The 13,811-nt window shown below is 39.1% G+C and overlaps 1 protein-coding gene across 1 annotated transcript; it reads left to right on the forward strand.

The window, feature by feature from the left end:
• Positions 1–14: 14 nt before the first annotated feature.
• slc6a5 (solute carrier family 6 member 5) lies at positions 15–11,426 on the forward strand. The gene is made up of 15 exons (XM_030765112.1): positions 15–491; positions 1,671–1,818; positions 2,387–2,518; positions 2,665–2,838; positions 3,770–3,917; positions 4,106–4,238; positions 4,915–5,049; positions 5,224–5,327; positions 7,039–7,163; positions 7,299–7,411; positions 8,574–8,705; positions 9,564–9,663; positions 10,344–10,444; positions 10,937–11,104; positions 11,268–11,426. Exons 1-15 carry the CDS (start codon positions 15–17, stop codon positions 11,424–11,426), a joined length of 2,349 nt encoding a protein of 782 aa, XP_030620972.1.
• The last annotated feature ends 2,385 nt before the right edge of the window (positions 11,427–13,811 follow it).

The raw sequence follows: 13,811 nt of genomic DNA on the forward strand, positions 1-13,811 counted from the left end.
CTGACCAGAGAGAGATGTTGAGACAACCCGCGAACAGTCCTGCTGGTTATCAACCACAGCAGCCCGAAGGGGCCGTAGGACTTACAGCTAATAAACCGGAGAATGGCCAGAGCCTGTCTTCCGACACGCAACCGGCATCGCAGCCTCCACTTGCAAACGAAAGGAAAACTTTTTGTCCCACGGAAAATAAACCTGGAGAAACTGAAGCCAGTAAAGTCTATGGGACGTTTAAAAATATCGCACCGGCGCCGGTGCCTACTCAACTTAACTCCGCACTTCGTAAGGATTCCTCTGGTTCAGCTCCGCCCCAAACGGATGGTTCTACAACCGTTCAAGGTAAAGCTATGTCTGACGCTTTTCCTCAGCAAGGTACCGTGAGGAGCATGCCGGAGCAAAATAACGCTACCGGCAACTGGACATCCATTAGCCAGACCACCATCGTACTGGGCACAGATGGCAATACGTCTGTTCTGCCTGGCACCGTGACTGGGGTAAGTGGTTTCAAATGAACGTTTCAATTCAGACAGAGTTAGCCAATTACCCCGCGGGCTTTAATCATTTATAGGGGCTACTTTTGATCAAGAACAAACGATTTTTGGCCAGTGGAGTTCGATAGATACATATTTCTAAACCTCACAGCGCTTTGTCACTTTTCCATCCCGGTGGGATTAATGATAAGATTTATTTGTATAGTGCTTTATTCCCCCCAAAGATGCAACGTCTGGCTTTGTGTAGTCGTCATTAAGTTCCCTGGAGATAGACTAGAACTCGTCGGCCTTGCAGCTGAATCCAGTATTTAAAGAATATTTTAATGTTCTGGTATGCAATCCCTCAAACATATATATTTTTTCTCCAAACAAAGAACGAAACTGCCAGATTAGAAATGTTTCGATTTTTGCGCAGGCATTTCTGCGACACTGGGTGATTGCGATTGTCGCTGACACCTCAGTAATTACTATTGTCTTCTCAGGGAAGAGGAAGTGGATCTTGTTGTAATCATAAATCTATAAAGCGAATTCATTTTCTAACCCTCAACACCAACGGGATCACTAGTTCAGTTAGGCCGAAGAACACTGCTGGGATAATGCGTTCATTTCAACAATACAGAAAAAAAAATTAGAAAATGGAAAAAAAAAATCAAGTGTCAGTTTGCATCGCGATCACTATGCAATGGCCAGATGTCACTTGGATTGCTTGTGTTCAGTCTTATCTTTCGTCCAGGTGAGGGCTGCGGTGATTTTGTCTCTGGGGATTAGTTTCTTTAAAGCGTTTGTAGTACGTGATAATGTATTACATAAGATTGCGGAGTCTTTCCATTGTTCAGTTCCCTCAGGAGCAATTCAGCTCAAGTCAAAAGACACCTCTCACCTCTCTCTCTTGCATGCGCAACCAATTATTTATTTATTTATTTATTTTTAACGGATTACTTTTAATGGATTCAGTCAAACATGGTGTGAGCCATTTTATGCTGAAATAATTTTTTAGAACATTTCTCGGTGTATTTGGTGAACTACATTTTAAAACTTAAAAAAAAAAAAAGTTTTGTGTAGTTTGCATCACCACTTTGACTTTGCTGGTAGAATGCGTTCCCCAGAATGAACGTAATAGGTGGTTCAAATTTGACAGTCACACACTTATAGTATTGCTCCATATAAAACTGTTCCCCACAGGACGATGATGATGACGCCGGAGGAGATGAGAATAAGGCCCGGGGAAATTGGTCTAATAAACTGGATTTCATTCTATCGATGGTTGGCTATGCGGTGGGGTTGGGAAACGTATGGAGATTTCCCTACCTTGCCTTCCAAAATGGAGGAGGTGAGGACTAAACCACTAAATTTGCCATGTGGCACCAAGCACAGCTCTGAGTCATCGCAACAGTCCCAGAAAGGCTATTCAATCAGTCAAATCAGTCAGATTAAACGTCAAATGAATGTAATTTTACAGATTTTTTAGTAATCTGTAAAATAAGCACAAATAGAATAAGTAAGTAATTAAAACAGCAGACCTGATGTAAGATTTTATGCGCACTCCTCAGATATTATTGCAGTATCAGCTCATTTTCAGTTACCTTATCTGTTAGCTCGAATCATTCTTTTCGTTTTCTGGGAGTAGGACTTATTGCTCAGAAATCTGATTCATACAAATATACATATAGACAAAAAGTATTTATTTTTTTATAGCCTGTGACATTATTATTATTATTATTATTGTTATTATTATTATTATTATTATTATAGTTTATCGCTCGAAATTATATCTAATGATAATATCAGTATCAAATTATTTTATTACTAATGCACCAATAAAGTATAGAAAGTTAGATATTCTAAAAAAATCCTCAAACTTAAAAGCTATTTGAATGACAGTATATTCCTCTGTGTAGGTGCTTTTTTGATCCCGTACCTGATCATGCTGGGCCTCGCTGGCATCCCTATATTTTTACTGGAAGTTTCACTGGGCCAGTTCGCCAGCCAAGGCCCAGTGTCCGTTTGGAAGGCCATTCCGGCTCTACAAGGTAAACTGCGCTTAAACGGCCAAATTAAAGCCTCAACATCTCCGAATAAAAGAGTGTCGCCATAACTACATGTATTAACTAATGGTAATCAGCGTTTTGCTTGCTTAAGAGTAATTTATATATCTCGTCTCATTTATTTATTTTAGGTTGCGGGATTGCCATGTTGATAATATCTGTCTTGATAGCCATATACTATAATATTATTATGTGCTGGACACTGTACTACCTGTTCGCTTCGTTGAAGGGCTCACTACCCTGGGCTAACTGTAAAAATGAGTGGAACACGCCGGAGTGCAAAGACAAAGACATGCTGGCTTTAGGTAAGGATGAGCGGACATTTCTTTAAACTACAGATGCGCATTGCGCAACTTGTCTTTACCTCCGCTTTCAGCACAGAGTTGTGGAGCGCAATGCAATTATGCGCAATGTTCAAATTACTCTGTAGACAGAAAGAAAACGAAATTTTTATTTTAATGTGTTCATTCCATACTGTCACCCATTTCTAAACTGCTTAAAATAAAATAATAAATGCTTGGATCTTTTTATGTTGGATAAGGATTAACCTCATGTAAAAGTCAATCATGTTCTGTAAGAGATATATACTTTACATACGATTTTCTCCTGTGTAAAATGTATTTTAAGAATAACCAAAATGATTAATGTGGAAATGCTTAATGATTCAATTATTCCTGAAGAAATTTGTGTATTAAATTGATAATTCTTCATCTACAGTGATCTTTAGGGCGTCTTGGTATAGTTTCTTTACAGAGGTAGTGAATAGTTTTGAGATTTGCCTCTTAAACTTTTTAAAAATCGAATTATTTGTCGACGCGTTTTAGTGAATTCAGCAGAAAAATATGCTTGCTTGACAAATTTACTGTAAAGCCGGTGCTGCAATGCCGCAGTGTGCTGGAGCGCCTCCTTATGGCCATTATTTGCTGTTTTACTGAATCAGCTATATTCTTGTGGAATATTCTTGCGGCTCAGTAAATGTTTTTAACCAAAATGCGATGTAACTTAATTTTGATTTATCCGTTTTTATTTGATTTAGTTTTATTTTTGGTTGATTGGCAATTTTCCCAATTTTTATCTTGCTGTGTTATATGTCTATTGCTACGATCATATTGTATTTTTCAATGGAAATATGTAAGAATGAGCTTCTTCAAATTTTATTAGACCATATTCAACCAAAATGTAACAAGTCAAATATGTGTTTGTATTCTTATGACTGCTTTTGTTCCGTTTTGACAGATGCATGTATTCTGCGGGATAGAAACATCACATCTGTTAGGAACACCACATTCTGTTTGTCTGAAAATGCCGTTGGAAATTTGAGTAAACTGTTAAATATTACATCAGATGACAAAAACTACGCCAGTCCCAGTGAAGAGTACTTTAAGTAAGTTAAAATAAAAGGAAGCTTAGTCTTATAAGTGCTTCATCTGAAGAGTTGTGTGCTGATCTGAATTACACATTTTCACATAATTTTGTCTGAAATAATAGAGCAGAAAAATGATAGTTGATGTCTGCTGCTTTGCATTATAGCACATAAGATAACATTCTCTGATGTCCATTCTTGCTCATCAGGTATAATGTGTTGCACATTTCTAAGGGGATTGAGTACCCAGGAGATATTCGTTGGCCTTTGGCTGCTTGCCTGTTTCTGGCCTGGCTCATTGTCTATGCCTCTCTGGCTAAAGGAATAAAGTCATCAGGGAAGGTAAGACTCACCATTTCTTAACCAACCTCTTTCAGCATCAGGCTTAAGGACCTGCAAGATACTCAATGAATGAGATGCCGTTGCAGATCTTTTCCATCCTAATGAAATGGGAGCCCTCTAGTGGATATATTCTTTTACTGTAGCTGCAAGCCTACCCAATTAACTTCCCTTCGGATAAATGTCTGTTATTGAAGACCTCACGCGCATTCTATTTGAAGTGTTACTTTTAGCTTGTATTAGATAGCTTTAATATTTTCCATGGAAACCAAAAAATGAGATTAAATAGAAACTAAGCATTACAGAGTCCATTTGGTTGTGGATCAGTCTTCCCAGACTTAGAAAATATTACTATGAAAGACCATTACCCAATGCCTGTCCCAATTAATAATCATTGCTGTTTCATCAAGCTGTAGATGGTGGTCTGATTTTCACACAGCACAAACACTGGCAGCAGTAGGAATCACTCCAAGCAAGATTTTGTTTGTAGATCAGTACTAAATTCAAACTGAACCTATAGTAAGACAGTTTCTGGTTTAGGGAACAGTGGACTCACATATGTATCAGGTCTCAGCTAACCAGGCCACAAAGGGGGAAAAAAAAAGTCTGTTCAGCATAAACAGTCTGAATGCTGCAAGTCACTGAGACTTAAACTGTTTTTTTCCCTGTTGGCGATCAGGTGGTGTACTTCACAGCTACATTTCCTTATGTGGTACTGGTCATCCTGCTCATCAGAGGGGTTACCCTGCCGGGAGCAGGATCTGGCATTCTTTACTTCATCACGCCCAAGTGGGAAAAACTCAATGATGCCAAGGTAAAAGGCAGATAACGTCACTCTTACTCTCCCCTGTGGTGTGTTTAGCTGCTGTCACTGTTAGACATCAGCGTCTCTGTCTCTCTCTCTCTCTCTCTCTCTCTCTCTCTCTCTCTCTCCCTCTCTCTCTCTCTCTCTCTCTCTCTCTCTCTCTCTCGCTTTTGCTCTGTGTAGGTGTGGAAGGATGCTGCCACCCAGATCTTCTTCTCCTTGTCTGCAGCATGGGGAGGTCTCATTACCCTTTCCTCCTACAATAAATTCCATAACAACTGTTACAGGTAATCAGCTTTGCCACGCAGCTTGCTAAACCTTGGCAAAAACCTTTGCTGAACTGAGTTATACAGATAAAGATGTAAAATCACGAAAATGTGCTAATCCATTCAACAAAACACAATGGATGGTTTACTTAAGAAAGCAGACAGTGTTTATTACAGCCAGACATCCTGCTGTAACTATGATGAGAATTTTCATTTGTCCTGAGACACCAATATTTTGTCTAGTTTGGGTCAAGCACTGATTTACGGAAAGAGTGTCATGGCCGACAAGATATCTATATTTTCTAGAAAGCAAAAGATTCAGATGAATCTCCAGATGATGATCATCTCCTCAAACTCACAATTACCTACATCAAGCACTTTTTTTTTTTTACAATATCTCTACAAAACACTATATTGTATGTTTTGTTTTTTTCCCCCCACTTCACACAACTGTATCTTACAACCACAAGTGGTCACTAGTGGTCCTAGATAAAATAGATTATATACAGTCAGATACTGTAGGGTTAATAGAGTATGAGATATGCTACAGGTTGGTCAGTTAGTTATACTAAGTGATAGTTACTCCTTCACACCAGTTTCAGGATAAATGTACCACAGACATCTCACTAATCACAATACATACATTTTTTTTTCTTTTACTATGTTTATGGGTTTAAAGTCTCAGTGCAAGATGAGTATGCTATATATTTATTAGCAAGATTTGTGTCCAGTTCTTTGGTTTTTAAATTGATTCAAACAGCCATAAATAACATAATGTTCAATAAACAGTTTCGTGATTGTTTGAACTTCCACTTTCATGCACTAGAGGTCAGTGATGAACACTTTAAATTGACAAGCTGTTGAGACACATCTGCCTTAATAGCACTGGACATGCTACAAAACACTGACAGAACATATTAAGGACTAGGTCCTATCTGAGGCTCTGACACACTCGATATATTAAAAATAAACACCTCAAAACGCACCTTGTTCAAATCTTTCAGATATCTCAACCACTAACTGCACTTGTATTTTTTTATTATTATTATTATTTATTTGTTCATTTATTTACTTACTTACTTACTTATTTTTTGACCCAATAAAACACTTAATCTTGTCTTGTTTTTGCATACTGAAATGTGTTGATTTAGGTTTATTTGCTATGTTCTCTATGAGTCACTTTGGACAAGCGTCTGTGAAATGACTAAATGTGAATGTAAACAACAACATGATGGTTTTATATCATTTATTTGGAGACATCTTGCTAAAATTTGCGAGCAATTGTGCACCCCGGCAACATTTTAAGGTCTTGCTATTTTCTTTTTGATCATTTTTTACCAATTTTTTAAAACTTCACTTTGACAATGTGAACTGTGCAGCACGAGTGATAGAGGTTAGTGGGGATGTTCATGTTTAATGTTTATGTTCATTTGAAGCCAGATAGGTGTTCTTATTACATTTTGCAAAATAATCTCTTACTAATGCAAAATAATCCCATAATGCTGAAAATAATTGTATAAAATATAACGAAATATTCTGATGCTTTCCTTTGAGCTTAAATTGTGACTGCACATCATGTTTACAATAATTTTGAGCTTCTTAACAGAATAAGGTGAAAATTAATGTGACATTTATAATTGTGTTATTAATTAATCAAGTAATAAGCTGACAATGTTTCTGTATTAGTTATTAATATTTACTGTACTTTCTTTGTGGTTTTCCTCATCTCCAGGGACACTATCATAGTGACGTGCACTAACAGTGCCACCAGTATTTTTGCCGGTTTTGTCATCTTCTCGGTAATTGGATTCATGGCTCATGTGCTGAAGGTGCCAATAGAAAAAGTGGCAGATGAAGGTAAAGTGGAAGCTGAGTGGGTCACTTTATCTTATGACATTTTTTAAGCACTTTAACAAATGTTATATATGTGCGTGTAAACATTTTCTGTATTAATCTTGAGTGTGATAATGTCATGTTTTATGTGGTATGTAGGGCCAGGCATAGCATTTGTGGTTTACCCAGAGGCTCTGACCAGGCTGCCAGTCTCTCCATTTTGGGCCATCATCTTCTTCCTTATGCTGCTCACACTTGGCCTCGATACCATGGTAACAATTACATTGCTGACCATCCAGCGTGGAAAATTAATGTGTGTGTGTGTGTGTGTGTGTTTGTGTGTGTTTGTGTGTGTGTGTGTGTGTGTATGTGTGTGTCTGTGTGTGTCTGTGTCTGTGTGCCTCTGAAGATTACCACAGATTGCAGAAATGTTGTTACTTTGATGGAGTAGTGCTGTTACCATGGCCACTGTGAGTTAATGTCAGTAGTAGCTGAGGCTCAGGGGAAAAGCTTTAGGTCAACCTAACACTTAATTCCCAAAACTCAACTCTCATTTATCCAGGATACATCACAATGAAACAGTTAGATAGACTATGACTGAACCAAGTAAGAACACATGAAAACATGCAGCACAGCCTCACTTACGGTTTTTTTATTACATGTCTTGTTTCATTCTGAGTATGTGAACGCTGTGTTTAGATTAGCACTCTAGAGAAGCATGTTCTATGAATACTGTTTTCTCCACCACTGGAAAGAACACCTTAGATTCAGCTCTACTGTGAATGTAAAAATACTAGAATTACAACATTTTTCAACGTAAAGAGAAATATATTTTAGTAGCGTGAATAACCCTCTGTCTTTTAACATAACCGTGTGTCTTCTATGTGTATATGTATATGACCATGTTTGATGCGAGTGTGAATCTGTGAATCATCATGTGGCACAAAATATGTGAATATATGTGACACACAGCAGATGTGGGAGTGTGTCAAATGTTAATGTGGCTGCTCTCCCACATCAGCAGTGCCTCTGTACAAAGTTCTAATTGGTTGAATTTCTTTTATCTTAAACGTATAATATTTGTCCTTGATGCTTCATTCACACTATGCACACATCAAACCAGAGAGCAGTTTTGCCCTCTGCTTTGCCCTCTCAGTCTCTTTGGGTGTATTTTGCTCCAGTTCTGTCTACAGGTGTCATTGTGATGGTTCACTGTTCAGCTCTCTTTTCTCACCTTGGTGATTCTTAATGGGTCTTTCTTCTTTCTCCTGAATCTCTCTCTCTCTCCCTTTTTGCCCCGAAACCATTTCTTTCTTTCTTTCTTTCTTTCTTTCTTTCTTTCTTTCTGTCTGTCTGTTGAACTGTCTGTCTGTCTGTCTGTCTGTCTGCCTCTCTCTCTCTCTCTTTCTCCCCACTACCCTCTTATCTCCCCAGTTTGCGACCATTGAGACCATAGTGACGTCTGTGTCTGATGAGTATCCCAAATACCTGCGAAAACATAAGCCCCTCTTTACTCTGGTGTGCTGCTTGTGCTTCTTTGTGCTGGGCTTCCCCATGATAACAGAGGTACTCAAGCTCTCATTCCATCTACAGCATTCACATACTTCACATGTGACAGCTCCACTGCTCATCCCTCATAGGCCCTGTCTGCCCATATCTGGTTATAGGCTTAGTCTGGCTTTATATCCAGCACAGCTATGGAGGAGAACTAGACAGCAACCTGTCCACTGAAGCCTGATTCAGGATATGTTAGCTCTTCATCCTATTTCCAAAAACATTATTCTACTCATTGACTTGCCGTGTGACAGAGATAGAATTGAGTGAGAAAGAACAGGGGGCCTGAGCAAACGTGAAAAGACAGGTAGAAGAGGGATGACAAGTGTGACACAAGCAGTCCTGAGAGACATATATAGAGAGGAAAAGAGCAGAAAATGAGGAGATGAAAATGAAGGAGGAACAAGTGAACGTAATCCTTCTTGTTCCTGTTAATTAGAGTTATTATTTTAACAGTGGGGTTTTGCTGACAGGTGTGGTCACATGATTCTCTGAGTGTCTCATTCCCCCCTATCAGTCAAACACATGATAATGAGCAGACCCCTCAGGTAGAGCACACTGGACAAACTGCCATCATTAAATCCACAGCCAACAGAAACCTAGTGCCGTGTTCACTGTTATTAATTATAATTAAAAACACACACATGTAGCCTGCACCACTCCCCATCCTAGAACCTCATCACTCCAGCGCTAACTGAGTGTGTATCTAGGACAAATGTACGCCTCTAAAGGGGTTATGCCTGATCCTGTCAACACAGCGGGCCAGCAGGAATAAATGGTCCACAGACTGGGTTGTGGAGACAGAGTCTAAATTTTTGCTCTTTTCATCTGTGTCTCTCCGTCTTGCTTTCTCTGTATTTGCTCCTACAGAGTGGAATGTACATGCTACAGTTGGTTGACACATATGCAGCTTCCTACTCTCTGGTCATTATAGCCATATTTGAGCTGATTGGAGTCTCATACATCTATGGTGAGTTTGTGAAATTGATGTCGGCTCAGTCTTGTCATTCTGAATTTTCCGTTCTTGGTCAAGCCAAGGAGACTTGTGTAAGCCATGAACTGTAATGTTAGCACCACAGTCATCGGGATTTGTTCGTTTATTGGTGAGGTACAATACTGTCACAGCAAAAGGTTTACAACAGTAATTCGAGTCAGTATGTTGGATGCATATGCAATTAATGATATTTAATAAAAATAAAGTCTTCCCTCACCTGAAGCCTCTTATTTACTTCAGACCAGTTTTATGCAACAGTAGAGGTAGAATCGGAAGATTGTTCCATTTGTTTCCACTAGATGTCTCTGTGTAGCTATATTCTGTCAATACCTACAATCTATCCACAGATGTCATATTCAGAAATATTTGTGAACTGTGATAATTTTGTTTCATTCTCTATGTATAACTTATTTCTTTTCAGGAGACAAAAAAATTATGTGACTCTAGATTGTTTGTATTCGTTAGCCTTCTTGTCCTTCCCTGGAGATGCTACACTTTTAAACATGTTGTTTTACCTCCCTCTGACTCCAGTCAAACAGAAACTAGGTCATTTTTTCCACTGTGCCTCAGTGTTGCTGCTTTGCTTGAATGGAACAATGAATTGCTGTCCTCTGTTTACTCTCTGGTCCTACCCTATTTCTTTCTATCTGACTTAGGCTTACAAAGATTCTGTGAGGACATCGAAATGATGATTGGGTTTCAGCCAAACAAGTTCTGGAGGCTCTGCTGGGCTTTTGTCACTCCAACTATTCTTACAGTAGGTCCAATCCATACATAATAGGTTTACTCGCTCGTGCTCATCTATTCCTCTATCTCCTATAAAAATCAGAAGCAAAACTTAAGTGTGAAAGGTAAGTGGTAACCTGGAGGGAAAACAAACCAAAAATATGTTTTTTTCTCATTTGAAGCTGTGGTTCTGTGACAGCTTCTACAAGCTGTTATTTAGGATTGCTACACATACATCACTGATATCTCTCATGAAGAGTTGTTCACACACTCATCTCAGATGTTCTATAGGCTTTCCCACAGGACATACATTAAGTGTCAGTGCTCCGGCAGGCACAGACATGGCTAATGCTTATTTTAAATGACAGTGTCGGTACTGTGGGACACTTCCCATACATCAGTGTTATCAGTGCTGACCGGCCACTCCACCCTCTGCCTCACAGCCCATCTCCTTCAGCCAGAGGTTTCTGGTGCCGATTTATCTCTCTCTCTCTCTCTCTCTCTCTCTCTCAATCTCTTATAGTTTATTCTGGCGTTAAGTCTATACCAGTGGAAAGTGATGACATATGAAGATTACGTCTACCCCACGTGGTCTATGGTTCTGGGCTGGCTGATGGTCATCTGTTCAGTCATATGGATTCCCATCATGTTTGTTATCAAAATGCACCTTGCCCCTGGGTCCTTAATTGAGGTAAATATCCAAAGCTTTTGTAGTGGTGAATGTAGGTATTCTCGGTTATTTAATCTCCAAGGAGACACAAGAAGTGGATAGGTCTACTTTATTAGATCTGTTAGCACTAAGCATCGTAGTCAGGCATCTGTGACATTTGTGTGACTCCTCTGTCTGTGTGCAGCGGCTGAAGCTGGTATGCTCACCTCAGCCTGATTGGGGGCCATTCCTAATGAAGCACCGTGGTGACCGCTACAAGAACATGATCGACCCCCTGGGCACCAGCTCGCTAGGGCTCAAACTACCCCCGAAAGACTTCCAGTTGGCTGCACAGTACCAGTAGCCATGGCTCTCTGCTCCCAGCCATAGCTGATGGGTGAAGTTTCCATGAGCAGGCTCTTCGTCCCTTTTCTCCCTTTCCTTTTGTTTTCTTTTTCACTCCATGTCCCTGCTCTTTCTCCTTTGAGGGGAGGTCATTCAGGTGGAAAACACATCCTTCCCTCCTTTCCTGTTTTTCCTGGCTTTGTTTTTCTCTGGTGAGCACCTGTAGTCACCCCCTGAGAGTGGAGCTAGCTCTCTCTTTCTCTTTTCTTTCTCTTGCAGACACACCAGTCTCAGCAGCACACTGCAACATGGCAGTTTGTCATAGAGGCAATAAGAGAACCATGACCCACTGTTGACTGCCAAGGCAATATTAGATGGCGTTTTCAGTAGACAAAATGATGTGTGTTTTTCACATTCGCGAATTGGGAAGCTGTTTGACAGGGAAACTTTCCTTCCTTGCATCTGTTTATGGGCAAGAAACCTGGCATCTACCTTTTCAATTCGATTTGGCAATCTAGGTGAAATTAACTGCCTTCGAGTATGCATATAACTACAATTTGTTTTCTATGGCAAATTTCTGCTCTTATCCTGTTTCCTCTTATATCTGTATTTTGTGCCTCGAACTTCCTCTCTTAATATGTTATTTGATCACACTAATCAATTGCTCTACTGTATCTCCGCACATCTGTAGGACAGGGCACATTTTACTCACCGTAAGCTAAGGTACTTTAATGTCTGTCATCCTCAGTCTATTTATATGATTTCAAATACCTGACCTCCCTTCTCTCTTATATTACTGCAGAATAAAGGACACACTAATATAGGATGCAAAAGTGTAGGCCCATTCTCCCTTTTTGTAAATACATACGTAAACGGCCATGCAAAACTGTAATGATATCCTCTGTGTTGTTTAGAATAATACTCAGTGGCCATACAATGTTTATGTGTTTAAAATGATTCAAAAAACTAAATACGCTTTCATGTATGTATTGTGATCTCCTTATGGAAATTGTGGATGCCCCACTTCCTCATATATTCAGCCGCAGTAGGGGAAAAAAAGACATTAGATGAGAAATGTGAGATGTGTATGGCTAATTATTTTTATTGAACAGAGTTAAACTGTATCCTGAATAATGTATATTTTAAAAACAGAGATATATGTATAGATGTGCTGTGTGCTAATGTTATTGACTCCCTCCGGTGTTCTGAACAGTTGCTAGCAGTAGTTAAGAGGAGTAGACTAGAACATGACTGCTTTCTTTGTTTGAAATCTTGCGATAGATGTTTGGGGACCATTTTCCTCCAGAACTTTGTCTCTTTGTCTGTATGTCTTCATGAAACAGGGTCTCAGGTATACTTGCTTTATTTGGCCTTATTTTCCAAGATGTTGGAATTGAATGGAGAGGTATTGTTGATTCGTGAAAATCATATAGACTTTTTTTTCCACGTTATTGATGAGAATTTGAGGAAACTCATTTTAAAAGCCTTAGATTTTGATTCTGTACAGATTACCAAATTTACAGTTATTACAAATAGTATGTTCATGTGTCGTTGGCTGACAACAATAATTAAGGTCTGTAATAAGCCACTGGTGTTGAATGAAAAATATTGTGGTTAGTAGCAATCAACTAACTTGCTCATTTCCCTCAAAGGTCGACTGAAAGCAACATGTGAGAAGGTGAATATAAGTTGACTCTTCTCAAAACACTAAAACCTTTGTCCTTTCATGACTTATTGGTCGAAACTTAAAGCAGATGACACACAAGCAGGTGATTTCGGAAAAGTAGATAACGTTACTGATACAATGCCCTTAAGGTACTGCTTTGGGAAAGCAATCAGGCGTTAGATTGCGCTGTAACCCAATACAAATCAAAATGAATGCACTTTCATTCCATCGCAATCTAAATGAATTTTTTTTCTTTTTAAATGAACATTACCTGACAACTGAATACAGTTCCTGGTATAAGAAAAAGTCTGTATTTAGGTTGATAGACTTCAGAAAGTTAACGTCATATGATAGACTTTGGGGCCACAGAGTTAATTGAAGACTGCAGATACAATAAGAGCAATTTGGCAGCTGTAACACGGAGATTTCTGAGTCAGCTTGGACCACCGCATGCTGTTTCATAACCGTGAAATGAAGTGCAACATACAAACATGTTCCTCTAATCGTCTTTAAAGCTACACAGCACAAAAAGATGCTAATGGGAGAAAAAAAATAATTTCTTGAGTACTTTAGTGTTAATCATGTTGCATTCTCCAGTAATTGTCCAGTCTTTTCTTGATGTCTTCTGTATGTGTGTTTGTGTGTTTGTATGTGTGTGTGCATGTGTGTGTGTGTGTATGTATGACCCTGCGTGAGTGTGTGTGTGTGTGTGTGTGTGTACAGATGTAGATAACTGAT

This window comes from Chanos chanos, chromosome 2 (assembly GCF_902362185.1).
Source record: "Chanos chanos chromosome 2, fChaCha1.1, whole genome shotgun sequence".
Lineage (NCBI taxonomy): Eukaryota > Metazoa > Chordata > Actinopteri > Gonorynchiformes > Chanidae > Chanos > Chanos chanos.

What these genes read in the sequence shown, in the direction of transcription:
- slc6a5 (XM_030765112.1), top strand. Translation starts at nt 15, where the DNA reads ATGTTGAGACAACCCGCGAACAGTCCTGCTGGTTATCAACCACAGCAG. An exon ending in CAAAGACATGCTGGCTTTAG is followed by an intron (nt 2,839 to 3,769) that starts GTAAGGATGAGC and finishes CCGTTTTGACAG; the next exon opens with ATGCATGTATTCTGCGGGAT. An exon ending in AAAAACTCAATGATGCCAAG is followed by an intron (nt 5,050 to 5,223) that starts GTAAAAGGCAGA and finishes TGCTCTGTGTAG; the next exon opens with GTGTGGAAGGATGCTGCCAC.